This window comes from Equus quagga, chromosome 20 (genome assembly GCF_021613505.1).
Source record: "Equus quagga isolate Etosha38 chromosome 20, UCLA_HA_Equagga_1.0, whole genome shotgun sequence".
NCBI classification, from domain to species: domain Eukaryota; kingdom Metazoa; phylum Chordata; class Mammalia; order Perissodactyla; family Equidae; genus Equus; species Equus quagga.
Genome location: NC_060286.1, coordinates 30264173 through 30276982, shown reverse-complemented (window position 1 = coordinate 30276982; position 12810 = coordinate 30264173). Strand labels below are relative to the sequence as shown.

The 12810-nt window shown below is 36.5% G+C and overlaps 1 protein-coding gene across 8 annotated transcripts in view; it reads left to right on the top strand.

The window, feature by feature from the left end:
• Nucleotides 1-12810, top strand: part of GALC (galactosylceramidase) — a 56299-nt gene that overhangs the window by 30861 nt on the left and 12628 nt on the right. For 4 of the 8 annotated variants that reach the window (XM_046647637.1, XM_046647636.1, XM_046647643.1 and 1 more), the window contains 5 exons: nucleotides 1551-1678; nucleotides 2160-2186; nucleotides 8274-8363; nucleotides 9339-9425; nucleotides 11428-11578. In XM_046647637.1, the coding sequence (XP_046503593.1) occupies nucleotides 1551-1678; nucleotides 2160-2186; nucleotides 8274-8363; nucleotides 9339-9425; nucleotides 11428-11578 (483 nt within the window). Of the gene's footprint in view, nucleotides 1-1550; nucleotides 1679-2159; nucleotides 2187-8273; nucleotides 8364-9338; nucleotides 9426-10918; nucleotides 10933-11427; nucleotides 11579-12810 lie in introns of all 8 variants that reach the window. The other 4 variants (XM_046647644.1, XM_046647642.1, XM_046647638.1 and 1 more) reach the window with 3 other exon arrangements.

Sequence of the window (12810 nt, the reverse complement as noted above, 5' to 3'; positions counted from 1 at the left end):
GCTATGAAGGAATCAAGCAGATGAACCAACCAATGCAAAGGAAAAGTCAAAACAGTACAAATTTATTTGCAGCAAAGGAACTTGAGATGAACTGCAAATGGAGACAGACTGGGTTCCCCTTAACAGAGAAGAGAGGAAATCAATCAAATCCTCGCCAGCCAGCACGCAATGTACATATCTATCAGTTATCTACAGATTACAAAGAGTTTCAAAATAGTTTAAAGACAATGAACAGGGCGATAGGTGATGCATCCTTTTCCACTGAACCCCAAGCCTCTTTTTACACTATCACTAGTCACAAGGGAAGTTGAGATCACGCAGACAGTGGATCACGTGGTATCACTTTTTCATGAAGGGATGTAACCATGCTAATAATGAGTATAATTTAAACGAAGTTTTGTTGTTGAATAATATTTAAGTTGTTGAATAATATTTAAGTTCTTTCTGCAGGTTTTTGCAAAAAAGTTAAACATTTATGACCATTTCATTTTAACATCATAACTACAATCTTTTTTAAAAAATAATCAATTTCTTCAAAGGTAGGATGCTTTTGTAGGAAAATTATGAATGCGAAGTAAATTTGTTTTAATTTTAAACCTTCACTTTGGTGATTTTCTTTTTTAGTTGATGTGTTTCCCTCAGAGAGATCTGAAGTCATGACATTAATCATGTAATCACAACATTATTCTCAACTCCTTAAATTATTCTTCCAATAAAATGGAAACATTGACTTGGATTTGTGTGTCCTGGTTGGTTAACCCCTTAACTGTTGAAATCGCTGGTTGCTCATTATCTATATGAACTAATGTACTTTCTAATTCTGTCACTGTCTTTTGGGAGATGGAGTGGGGACATAAAATATTGCTGAGTACATTTTTCAGGGCCAACTTTGGAGGTGCCCAATAAATATATATTGTGGAAAGAAGCTTGTTAAACTATAAAGCTTAGTTTTTGAAATGTATTAACTTTTTTACCTTATTTTTTTTTTTAAAGATTTTATTTTTTCCTTTTTCTCCCCAAAGCCCCCCGGTACATAGTTGTATATTCTTCATTGTGGGTCTTTCCAGTTGTGGCATGTGGGACCCTGCCCCAGCATGGCCTGACGAACAGTGCCATGTCCGCGCCCAGGACCCAAACCAACGAAACACTGGGCCGCCTGCAGCGGAGCACGCGAACTTAACCACTCGGCCATGGGGCCAGCCCCTACCTTATGTTTCTTGTAGTTATATTCGGATGGGTTAAATAGAGATGAACAAAGGTTGGGAGGGCATAATTTTATTTTACTCTTGGAAACAAAAGGACTTTAGTCAATATTCTTGAGCTGACAGAGTGACATTGATTTATTTTTACCAGTCATTCTATGAATGTTCCCACAATTGTGCCATTTAACTGTACTAATTATTCAAAGTTGAAACATGAGGTTGACAAAGTTTTTCCTCCAAAATAGAAAATAGCTTGTTAGACTCAAATCAGTAGATGTTTTTCTTTTTCTAAGAAACCCTATTATCACCATTTTAATCTTATTTGCATCTTTCTCTGCTTTTCTGTAGCTCATACCACTCAGTTTACTCAACCAGGTTGGTATTACCTGAAGACAGTTGGCCATTTAGAGAAAGGAGGAAGCTACGTAGCTCTAACTGATGGCTTAGGTAACCTCACCATCATCATTGAAACTATGGTAAGTCTTTGTTGTTTTTGTTGGATTAACTCACTTTGTTAGTTTTGGAAAAACAGCATGAAACTCAACTGAACACTTTTTTTTTTAAAACCAACTTGACTGAAATATAATTGACATATAATAAACAACATGTGGGGAAGGGGAAGAAACTTTTTCCTATACTCCTGTAGGTTCAGCGATGGGGCCCCACAAATTAAACTGACAAAAGACAGATTAACAGGAGAAATAAAAATAAAGTTTATTTGTGCATGCAATGCACATACGTATGAGAGAAACTCAGTGATGAGTAACTCAAAGGGGTGGTTAGAATTTGGGTTTATATACCTAGTTTAGTGGGTAATGAGGAGGGGGAGAAAGGGTACTTCGGGGAAAAGAAATGATTTTTCGGAAAGCTAAATGGGTCTTCAGGAGAACAAACTGGAAATGAGAAAGTTTGTGATAATTGTCTATACTGGTATGAATCATCTTTCCTCTCTTTCAGTGCCATAAAACTCCCCTGGAGACTTGGGTAGGTTTTATTCCGATTCTTCCTTTTTGGGAGTAGATCCACCCCAAAGAAGAATTTATCTCAGCCTTATTTCCCAGAAGTTGCTGCTATTAGTTAGATAAGGGAAGCTCAGAGAAGCCTTTTTTCTATATCTGTTCAGTCTCAGATAACTTCAACTTAAAAAAAAATCTTTATACTAAAGTGGCATATTTTGGGTTGGCATATTCTGATTCTCTTTAAACAGATGCTTAAAGTACACAATTTCATAAGTTTTAACATGTGTATGCCCAATAAACCATCATCACAATCAAGATGATGAATGCATCCATCATGGCCCAAAAGCAGTGCCCATGTCTCTTTCTAAATATTCCCTCTGTCCTGCTCCTCCCCGCACCGTGACTTCCCTTATAATTGCTTTCTGTCATTATGGATTAGTGTGCATTTTCTAGAGTTTTATATCAATAGAATCATACAATATATACTGCTTTTTGTCTTGCTGCTTTCACTCACCATAATTATTTTGTGTGATTCCTGTTATTGCTGAGTAGTATTCCATTGCAAGGACATACCGCGGTTTGTTTATCCACTCACCTGCTGAAGGACATTGGGGTTGTTTCTACTTTTTGGCTATCATGCATAAAGCTATAAACATTTATATACAAGTTTTATAAGGACATATTTCTTTTCTTTTGAGTAAATACACAGGAGTGGAATGGCTGGATAGTATACTATGTTTATTATGTAATATGTTTATGTTTAGCTTTTTAGGGAACTACCAAACTGTTCTCCAAAGTGATTGTACCATTTTAAATTCCCATCAGCAGCATAGTAAGAGTTCCAGTTTTACTTTATCCTTGCCAATGCTTGATGTAATCAGTTTTTTTAATTTTAGGTATTAGTAGGTATGATGTGATATTTCATTTTGGTTTTAGTTTGCATTTCGCTAATAAGTGATGATGTTGAGTTTTCATGTGCTTATTTGGCATTTATATATTTTCTTTGGTGAAGTGTCTGTTCAAGTCTTTTGCCTATGTTTTATTGGATTACTTTCTTGTTGTTGAGTTATTTATATATTTTGGATATAAGTCCTTTACAGATAGGTACTTTGTAAAAATTTTCTCCTAGTCTGTAGCTTTTCTTTTCACGTGTTAAACAGTGTCTTTGGAAGAGCAGGAGTTTGTAATTTTTAAGAAGCCCGATTTATCCATTTGTTCTTTCATAGGACATGCCCTTGGTGTGGTATCTAAGAAAATTTTCCATATGGATATCCATTTATTCTAGCACCATTTGTTGAAAAGGCTGTTTATTCTCCATTGCATTGCCTTTGCACCTTTGTACAAAATCAGTTGTCCATATATATGTAGGGTTATTTCTGGACTCTATTCTTTTCCTTTTCTCTATTTATATATCTTTACACCAATACTATGATTATTATGTGTGTGTGTGTATATATGTACATATATTTATTATTACATATATAATAATTCCTAGAGACAGGTAGTGTTAGCCCTCCAACTTTGTTCTTTTTCAAAGTTGTTTTGGCTATTCTAGGTCATTTGCATTTCCATGTGAATTTGACAAATTCACATGGAATTTTTAAAATTCACAGCTTGTTGATTTCTACCAAAAAAAAAATGTCTGCTCAGATTTTGTTTGGGATGCCTTGAATCTATAGATCAATTTGGGGAGAATTTATATCTGAACATCAAGTCTTCCAACTTGTTAACAAGGCATATTCTCAGATTTATTTAGATTTTCTTTAAGTTCTATCAGTAATATTTTACAGTTTTCAGTGTACAGATCTTTCACATCTTTTGTCAAAGTTTTGGCTAAGTAGGTCACATTTTCAATTTTATTTTAAATGGTATTTTAAGTCTATTAATAACTAGTGTATAGTAAGACAGGTTTTTGTATAATGATCTTGTTTTCTGCAACCTTGCTAAACTCATGTATAATTCTAGTAGCTTTTTTGTAAATTATATTGGATTTTCTTTGTAGATGAGCTGCAAATAAAAATAATTTTACATCTTCCCTTCCAATCTGGATATATTTCCTTTCTTTTTCTTCCTGATTGGACTGGCTAGAATCTCCAGTACAATGTTGAATGGAAGTTGTGAGATATCCCTGTCTTGTCCTTGATCTTAAGAGAAAGCATTGCGTCTTTTATAATAAAGTATGTTTTTCATAGATACCCTTTTTCAGGATGAAGTTTCCTTCTATTTGTAGCTTTTTCTTCTTTCTAGTCAGGAATAGAAGTTGGATTTTGTCAAATGTTTTCCTGTATTTATTGAAAGCATTGCACGGTTTCTCTCTTTTTTTTTTTTGTTTAGTAAAATAATGAATTATATTAATTGATTTTTTAATTGAAATTTAATTCACATACTATAAAATTTACGCTTTAAAGTATACAATTCAATACTTTTTAGTATACTCATAGAGATGTGCAACCATTACTACTATCTAATTCCAGAACATTTTCATCACCCCAAAAAGTAACCCCATACTCATTAGCAGGTACTCCCCATTCCCTTCTCCTCCATCCCCTAGCAACCACGACTCTACTTTTCATCTCTGTGGATTTGTCTATTCTCAACATTTCATATAAATGGAATGACACAGTATATGGCCTTTTGTGCCTGACTTCCTTCACTTAGGTTAATGTTTTCATGGTTCTATCTCAGTACTTCATTATTTTTATGTTTGTATAATATTCCATTATATGGATATACCACATTTTGTTCATTCAGTTGATGTATATTTGGTTTGTTTCCAATTTGTGGTTGTTAGGAATAATGGTGAGATTAATGTTTGTGTATAAGTTTTTCTGTGGACATGTGTTTTCATTTCTCTTGGATGTGTTTCTAGGAGTGGAATAACTGGGTCAAATGCTAACATCTTTAACATTTTTAGGAACTGCCAAATTGATTTTCAAAGTTGCTGCACCATTTAACATTGCTACCAGCAGCGTTTGAGGCTTCCAGTTTCTCCACATCCTCACCAGCAGTGTTATTGTCTGTCTCTTTGGTTATAGCCATGCTAGTGGTTGTGAAGTGGTGTCTTATTTCAGTTTTGATTTGTATTTTCCTAGTGACTAATGATGCTGCATATCTATTCATGTGTGTTTTGACCATCTGTATATCTTCATTGGAGAAATGTCCATTTAAACCCTTTGCCATTCTTAAATTGGGATACTTGTCTTTTATTATTGAATTGTAAGTGTTCTCTGTGTATTCTAGATAAAAGTCCCTTGTCAGATATATGATTTTCAGACATTTTCTCCCATTCTGTAGGTTGTCTTTCATTTTCTCAATGGTGCCCTTTGAAGTACAAAAGTTTTGAATTTTCATGAAGTCCAGTATATCTATTTCTTGTGCTTTTGGTGTCATATCTAGGAAATTATTGCCTAATGCAAGGTCTTGAAGATTTACACCTATGCTTTCTTTTAAGAGTTTTATAGTTTTAGCTCTTACATTTAGGTCTTTGGCACATTTCATTGTTTTAAATATAAGGTTAGATATGTTTCCAACTTCATTCTTTTTGCATGTGGATATTTAATTGTCCCTGCACCAATTTGTTGACTATCCATTCCCATTGAATTGTTTGGCTTCTTTGTTGAAAATCAATTGGCAATAAATGCGAGAGTTTTCTTCTGGACTCTCAATTTTATTCCGTTGGTCTATATCTATCCTTATGTAAGCGTCCCACTGTCTTACTTACTGCAGCTGCATGGTATGCTTTGAAATCAAGAGGCACGAGTCCTCGAACCCTGTTACTTTTCAACATTGTTTGGCTGTTCTGGGTCCCTTGCATTTCCATATAAATTTTAGGATCAGTTTGTCAATTTCTGCAATGAGGCCAGCTTGGATTTTGATAGGGATTATATTTAATCTGTAGATCATTTTGCCATTATAACAATATCAAATCTTTCAATCCATGACCATGGGATGTCTTTTCACTCATTTATGTCTTATTTAATTTCTTTCAGTGATGTTTGTAGTTCTCAGTGTACAAGTCTTACACTTCTTTTTGTTAAAATTATTATTCTTAAGTATTTTATTATTTTGGTACAACTGTTAATGAATTGTTTTCTTAATATCATTTTCCTATTTCTCATTCCTAGTGTATAGAAATACAACTGATTTTTATAGATTGATCTTGTATCACACAAGCATTGTGTACTCATTGGCTTTTTAGTGGATTCTCGGAGGGTTTTCTATGTACGAGATTATGGCATCTGCAAATAGAGATAGTTTTACTTCTTCCTTTCCAATCTAGATACTTTTTATTTCTTTTCCCTGCCAAATTGTCCACTCGTACAATGTTGAATAGAAATAATGAGTCTGTACATCCTTGTTCTGTTCCTGGTCTTAGGGGAAACACTTTCAGTCTTTCCCATTAAGTGTAATGTTAGCTGTGGTTTTTTGTAAATATTTTTTTGTAAGGTTGAGGAACTTCTCTTTTATTCCTACTTTGTTGAGTGTTTTTGTCATGAAAGGATATTGGATTGGATTTCGCCAAATGCTTTCTGTATCTATTGAGATAATCACGTGGTTTTGTCCTTCTTTATTAATGTGATGTACTACATTGATTTTTGTATGCTGAACTTTGCATTTCTGGGGTAAGTCCCGCTTTGTCATCAGGTATAGTCCTTTTTATTTGTTGCTGGATTTGATTTGCTAGTATTTTGTTGAGGATTTTTGTGTCCAAAATCATAAGAGATATTGGTCCTGAGTTTTCTTTTCTTGTAAAAAGAAGAAAATTATGGACCAATAGTTTTGGCTTTGATATCAAAGTAGTACTGGTTTGATATTAAGGTAATACTGACTCCACAGAATGAGTGGGGAAATGTTCCTTCCTCTTCTGTTTCTTAGAAGAATTTGTGAAATATTGGTATTTATTCTTTAAATATTTGGTAGAATTCATCAGTGAAGCCATCTGGTTCTGGTATTTTCCTTCAAGAAAGTTTTGGTTTACTGATTCAGCCTCTTGTTATAGGTCAATTCAGATTTTGTGTTACTTTATGGATCAGCTTTGGTAGTTTGTGTTTTTCTGGGAATTTGTCTATTTTATCTATGTTATTTAATTTGTTTGCATGCAATTGTTCATAGTATTCCCTTACATTCCCTTTTCATTTCTGTCAGGTTGGTAGAAATGTTCCCCTTTCATTCCTGATTTTAGTAATTTGAGTCTTTCCTTTTTTTCCTCCTTGGTTAGTAAACCTAAAGGTGTGTCAGTTTTGTTCATCTTTTCAAAGAAGCAACTTAATATAAATCTTTTTTTTTCCTGAGGAAGATTGGCCCTGAGCTACCATCTGTTGCCAGTCTCCCTCTTTTTGCTTGACAAAGATTCACCCTGAGTTAACATCTGTGCCAATCTTCCTCTATTTCCTTTATTTTGTATGTGGGTCACTGCCACATCTTGGCTGCCAATGAGTGGTGTGGGCCTGTGCCCAGGAACCGAACCCAGGCTGCTAAAGCAGAGCTCGCCAAACTTAACCACTAGGCCACGGGTCTGTCCCCTATAGTTGTAATTTTTTTTATTGTCCACCAAGCCTAGCCCAGAACCTTATATTGTAAGTGCTCTGTGATTGTTGAAGCCTCTAAAGTTGGGATTATGCCTCATACTTCTTTTGATCCCAGCCCATAGCAGTGACTATTTAGTAAAAGATGATGTTGGCAATGTGAGAACTATTTGTTCTATGTATTTACTGAACTTACTTGTGTATTTGAAGGTTATGTTTAGATGAGATGCATTTTCAATGAAAACATCTTAAGTGTTTGCTTTTTATTTGATGTATTTTACTTGAAAAACAGTTATAACATAAAAATTAATCTGTGTATGCCATAAAATGACTCTGGAATTTAGCTATGAATTTAAAGTTTGATTCAGTCAAAATGCCATTGAGCTTTACTTTGACTAGGCATACACAATAGATATTCAATAAAGGTTGTATTAGAAAAAAGTCTTTAAAACTTTGAAGTAAACTCATATTTATCACCTAATGTGTGCCATTTCTGTTAATCTCAGGGCATAAACTGTTTAATTTGTTTTTCCACTAAGGCTTGTACATCATTTGGGTAACTTACGTAATTTTTTTTTTCTCCTCAGAGCCATAAACATTCTAAGTGTATACGGCCATTTCTTCCTTATTTCAATGTGTCACGACAATATGCTACCTTCATTCTTAAGGGTTCTTTTGTAAGTAAATGCATGGGACTTTAATTTTGGTTTTGATTTGAGAGTTTATATATTTTATCACAGGCTAGCAGTTCTTGGTAAAGTCTTATATTATGAGCTATTAAGAGTTATATGGATGGACAAATGCCCTGGTGTCTTCTGTCTGCTGACTGGTTTTAGTCAAACAGTACAGAAGCCACTAGGAGGTAAACCTCTCTGTGGCTTTGAAGAACACTTAACAAAAGTCACTTGCAAGAAAGTTGTTCTTGTTGGTGGGAGCATCAGTTAGGTAGTCGAGGGAGATTTTAGGTGTTGATCTTTACAGTACTCTGTACAAAAAGAAAAAGACACCAGATTCTTGCTATTTCTACCTATTGTTAGATTTGAATACAGAAAATACAATGCCCTTTCTGACTGCTAATCCCTTAAGAATTGTTGTTGTTTCTTTTTTTTTCCTGAGGAAGATTGGCACTGAGCTAACATCTGTTGCCAGTTTTCCTCTTTTTGCTTGAGGAAGATTGTCCCTGAGCCAACATCTGTGCCAGTCTTCCTCTATTTTGTGTGTGGGATGCCTCCACATCAGGGCTGCCTACAAATGGTGTAGGTCTGCACCTGAGAACTGAACCCAAGCCACCGAAGCAGAGCACACTGAACTTAACCATTAGGTCACAAGGCCGGCCCAGGAATTGTTTGTTAATACTAGAAAATTCTTAGAAGGTTTTTTTACACAAGTACGATAATGAATATTTTTGAAGTAAAGGCACTAAAATCTTTTTAAACATTTGCCAAAAGTCTGTAGTATTTTTTGGCATAAAGTATTTGCTTGAATACTGTCTTCCTACTTTCAAAATGTTACTACTTAAAATTGGAGGTGGGTCTCGTGGTAAATAGAGTGTACATTGTCATTGGTTCGTTCTTGCTGGTACTGGCTTTGGAAATCCTCAAAGAGCGTATGATGAAACGCTCAACTGTGCTTTTTCTGTGTTTTTTCCTCAGAGTGAAATACCAGGGCTACAGGTGTGGTATACCAAACTCGGAAAACCATCTGAGAGGTTTCTTTTTAAACAACTGGATTCTCTATGGGTAGTTTTAAAATAAATTCCTCTATTTTGAGCACTGCAACAGTAAAAGGGAACAGAAATTTGGTTAATGAACTAAGAATTTTTAATTTTATAATTGCGTTTGTGGTGGAAGCATAATAGAGCTCAAGTGGTCCCCAGCTGTTTTCTTTTTAGTAGAAATCCTCTTCAAGCCGTGTAGAAGCTTGTGTGTTTGTAGGTGTGCTTGCTCTTAGTATTTAGTTTGTCTTCATGAATGGTACCACCATCAGTTGGCTGCCCAAGTCATAAATTCAAGTCTCATTTGGGACTCTGTCTTTTCCACTTACGCTTTATGTATCACCAGTGACCAAGTGTAGACGATTCTGTCATCCGCGTCTCTCTCTTACTCCTTCCTTATTCTCCATTCCCTCTGCTACCGCTTGTTCCAGTTCCTCATTCTCTCCTGGATTTCAGAAACTACCTCCTGTTTTTCCTCCCTCCAATCTGACTCTCTCCATCCAGCCCATCACCCTCTGCCAGAATGGTGTGTCTAAAATGCAGGTCTGATTTTCGTCAATCCCTTGCTCAAAGTACCTCTGTGATTTTTCCTCTAAGTTCACGTCCCTTAACGTAGCACCTGACCCTCGTTATTCATGAGGTAAAGACTGCTGTCCTTTCTAGGTGCATGTCCTACTCAGCTGGCCTCTGCTCACAGACTAAACTTCCTGCGTTTTTCAGAGCATGCCATGCCAGTTTACGTGCTTCTGTGACTTTGCACGTGCTTTTTCTTCCTCGTCGAATGCCTTCTCCTCATATCTTTGTCATCCTTCAAGACTCAGCTCACGGGTCACTTCCTCTGAAGCTTTCCCCAGCAGTCTTAGCTCGTAGCCACCTAGCAATCTGTGCGTACTCAGTTAAACACTTTCCCACTACAGTGGCTCCGTGAGTGGGGCCCTGCCTTAGTTAGCTTTTTATCTCAGGTGCTGCTCTAATGCTTAGTGCATGGTGGTTTCTCAGAAATGTTTCAAAGAATGAATTGGCCCAAGCAAGTGCATTACTTATTGACACAAATCTGCTACTTTTTTTGATAATTATTAATGTTTTGCAAATCAGCTAGTCACTATCAATGATTGAATACTCATTATATATTAAATTCTAAAAAAAGAACAGTCTCTACTTTTTGCACAATAAATTGCTAGCAATAGCATAATAAAATTGATTTTCCTTACAGGAAAAATAATATCATTTGGGGTTATTCCTGAGCCAAAATATGATGTTAGATATTTTATAGATCTGACCAATTTATTATTATAGCAAAGATAGGCTATAAACCCCTTTAATTCATAGTAGGAAAAAAAGAGCTGCTCACCTTTCATAAAATGGGCATACATTTAACGCCTACATTAGTTATGCAAAAGATTCCAGTGTCTTCCAAGGTCTACGTTTAACATAGACCAGCTGTGATATGGGGTGTGTTTCTCGCAGGTCACCCAGTGAGCTGAGCACTTTATAAACATTATCTCATTTAATCCTCAGTACAGCCCTAGGAGGTATGTATTTTTTCCCTCATTTTGTAGATGAGGAGATTGTGGCTTAAAGAAAGTGAATAGTAAAAGGTTTTCCATAATTAACAGCTGAGTCAACAGTGAGATTTTATGGATTTTTATACCTTAGTAAAGTCCTGAAAAATAATAAGCAGATCTTTTAGTTACATGTGTTGAATGTCCACAAGCTTTAAGGAGCTTGCTGTCCAATGGCAAGGACTAGACCAATAGAAATAGATTCTGGGACCGTCTAGTCCTCCTTCCCTCTATGTAGTGAAATTCTTTTAAAATCCTTTCTATAAAGTATAATTTTATTAAGCCTTCTAAATGACTTATGAAAAAAGATCCCAAGGGCCTTGATATTTGGTGTGTCCTTCGCAAGCAGTTAGGAAGTTCTAACAGGAATGAGTTTGGCTTTTCTTTTAGCTTATTTTTTTTTTAACATGCTATAAGATGAGCCAAAGCCCCTGGCCTTGAGTACAGTGGTGTCTTCTCTTCCAGCTCCCCAACGGCAGTGACAGTTTCACACTGGAGCTGCAAGCAGATGAGCTGTTCACGCTCACCACTCTTACCACCGGTACCAAGGGCAGCTATCCACTGCCTCCAAAATCCCAGCCCTTCCCACGCATCTATAAGGATGATTTCAATGTTGGTAAGTTTTTTTCATTAAAACTTAACTTGGTTTCCATTTTTAGCAGTAGCGGGTAGATTTTTGCCTGTCAAACCAGTGCATGATGGAGTGGCTGTGAAAAGTACATTCACTGAACTCTAAATCTCTACGCGGTAAACAAGACCTAGTTTTTGCATGACTTCAAGGTAAATCTCAACTTGGGAATCTTGTATTTTTCAGTGCCAGAGAAGACTCCCAGAATGAGAGTTATAATTCTCACTTGTTTTTGGTGAAACTTAAGATTTGTCACACTGCCACTGCCCCCTTAGCCATGTCTCATGAAAGCCATTACCGATGTCTTTCTTTTGTTGGAAGTTAAGGCACATTAATATCTTTCCACAGTGCTGGCGCACTGTGTGCTAAGGGCACTTATGTTCTCCTTGGGTAATCCAACCCATTCGCCGTCAGCTGTGCCTGGGAGTTTTATATTTGAGCTCTCCTGGTGTTCTAGGAAAATCTGTCCTAAAGCTGTTAGAAAAACTTTTGATTATAGGTAATTTAGGGAAACTGAAAAGTTAGAAGACATGGTCATTGTGGTTATCTTCCTAGATCACTCAGTAAGCGACAAAACTTGTTGACAATACATGTGTAGCAATATGGACCTCACAGACAGGATCAGGTGGCTTATTCTCTGCTCTTCAAATCTGTAGCTGTAGGAGAGAAGTAGGGAGGGAGACTGGCCTTGCTAGAGAGTGACTTGAACCTCTTGTTGCTGGAGGGCTGCTTGTTCCACCACAGATGGAGACTCCACCGCCCCCGTCCAGGTCACTGCCACGGGGTCTCGGCTCCCTTTCCCAGGAAGTGATCTCCTGGTTGATTGGAGTGCAAGGCCCTTGAGACTGTGCGCTGCAGTCGTCTCAATTATTTGGATAACACAGACAACAGTGACCCTCAAGGGAGCTTGGTGCTTTGTTTTCTTACAACTCTCTGTAATGGCCTCTTAGGTGAATATATTAATTTTGTCGCCCACGAGTGTCCTAGCAATCTGTGGCTCAGTTCTCTGTTGGCAAAGGTAACTCTTCTTGCCTTCAGTAGGTGTGGAGTCTGGGAGATGGCCTAGTTAATGAGACTGAAGAACTTCTGCCAACACCAAAGCTCTCTCTCCTATGACCTGAAGGCTGAAAGGCAATTCTGAACCATCAAATCTAAAATGTAACGCTTTATTGGCCACAGAATAAACTAAACACTAAAGTTAAAAACTGCCAGCCAGGCTT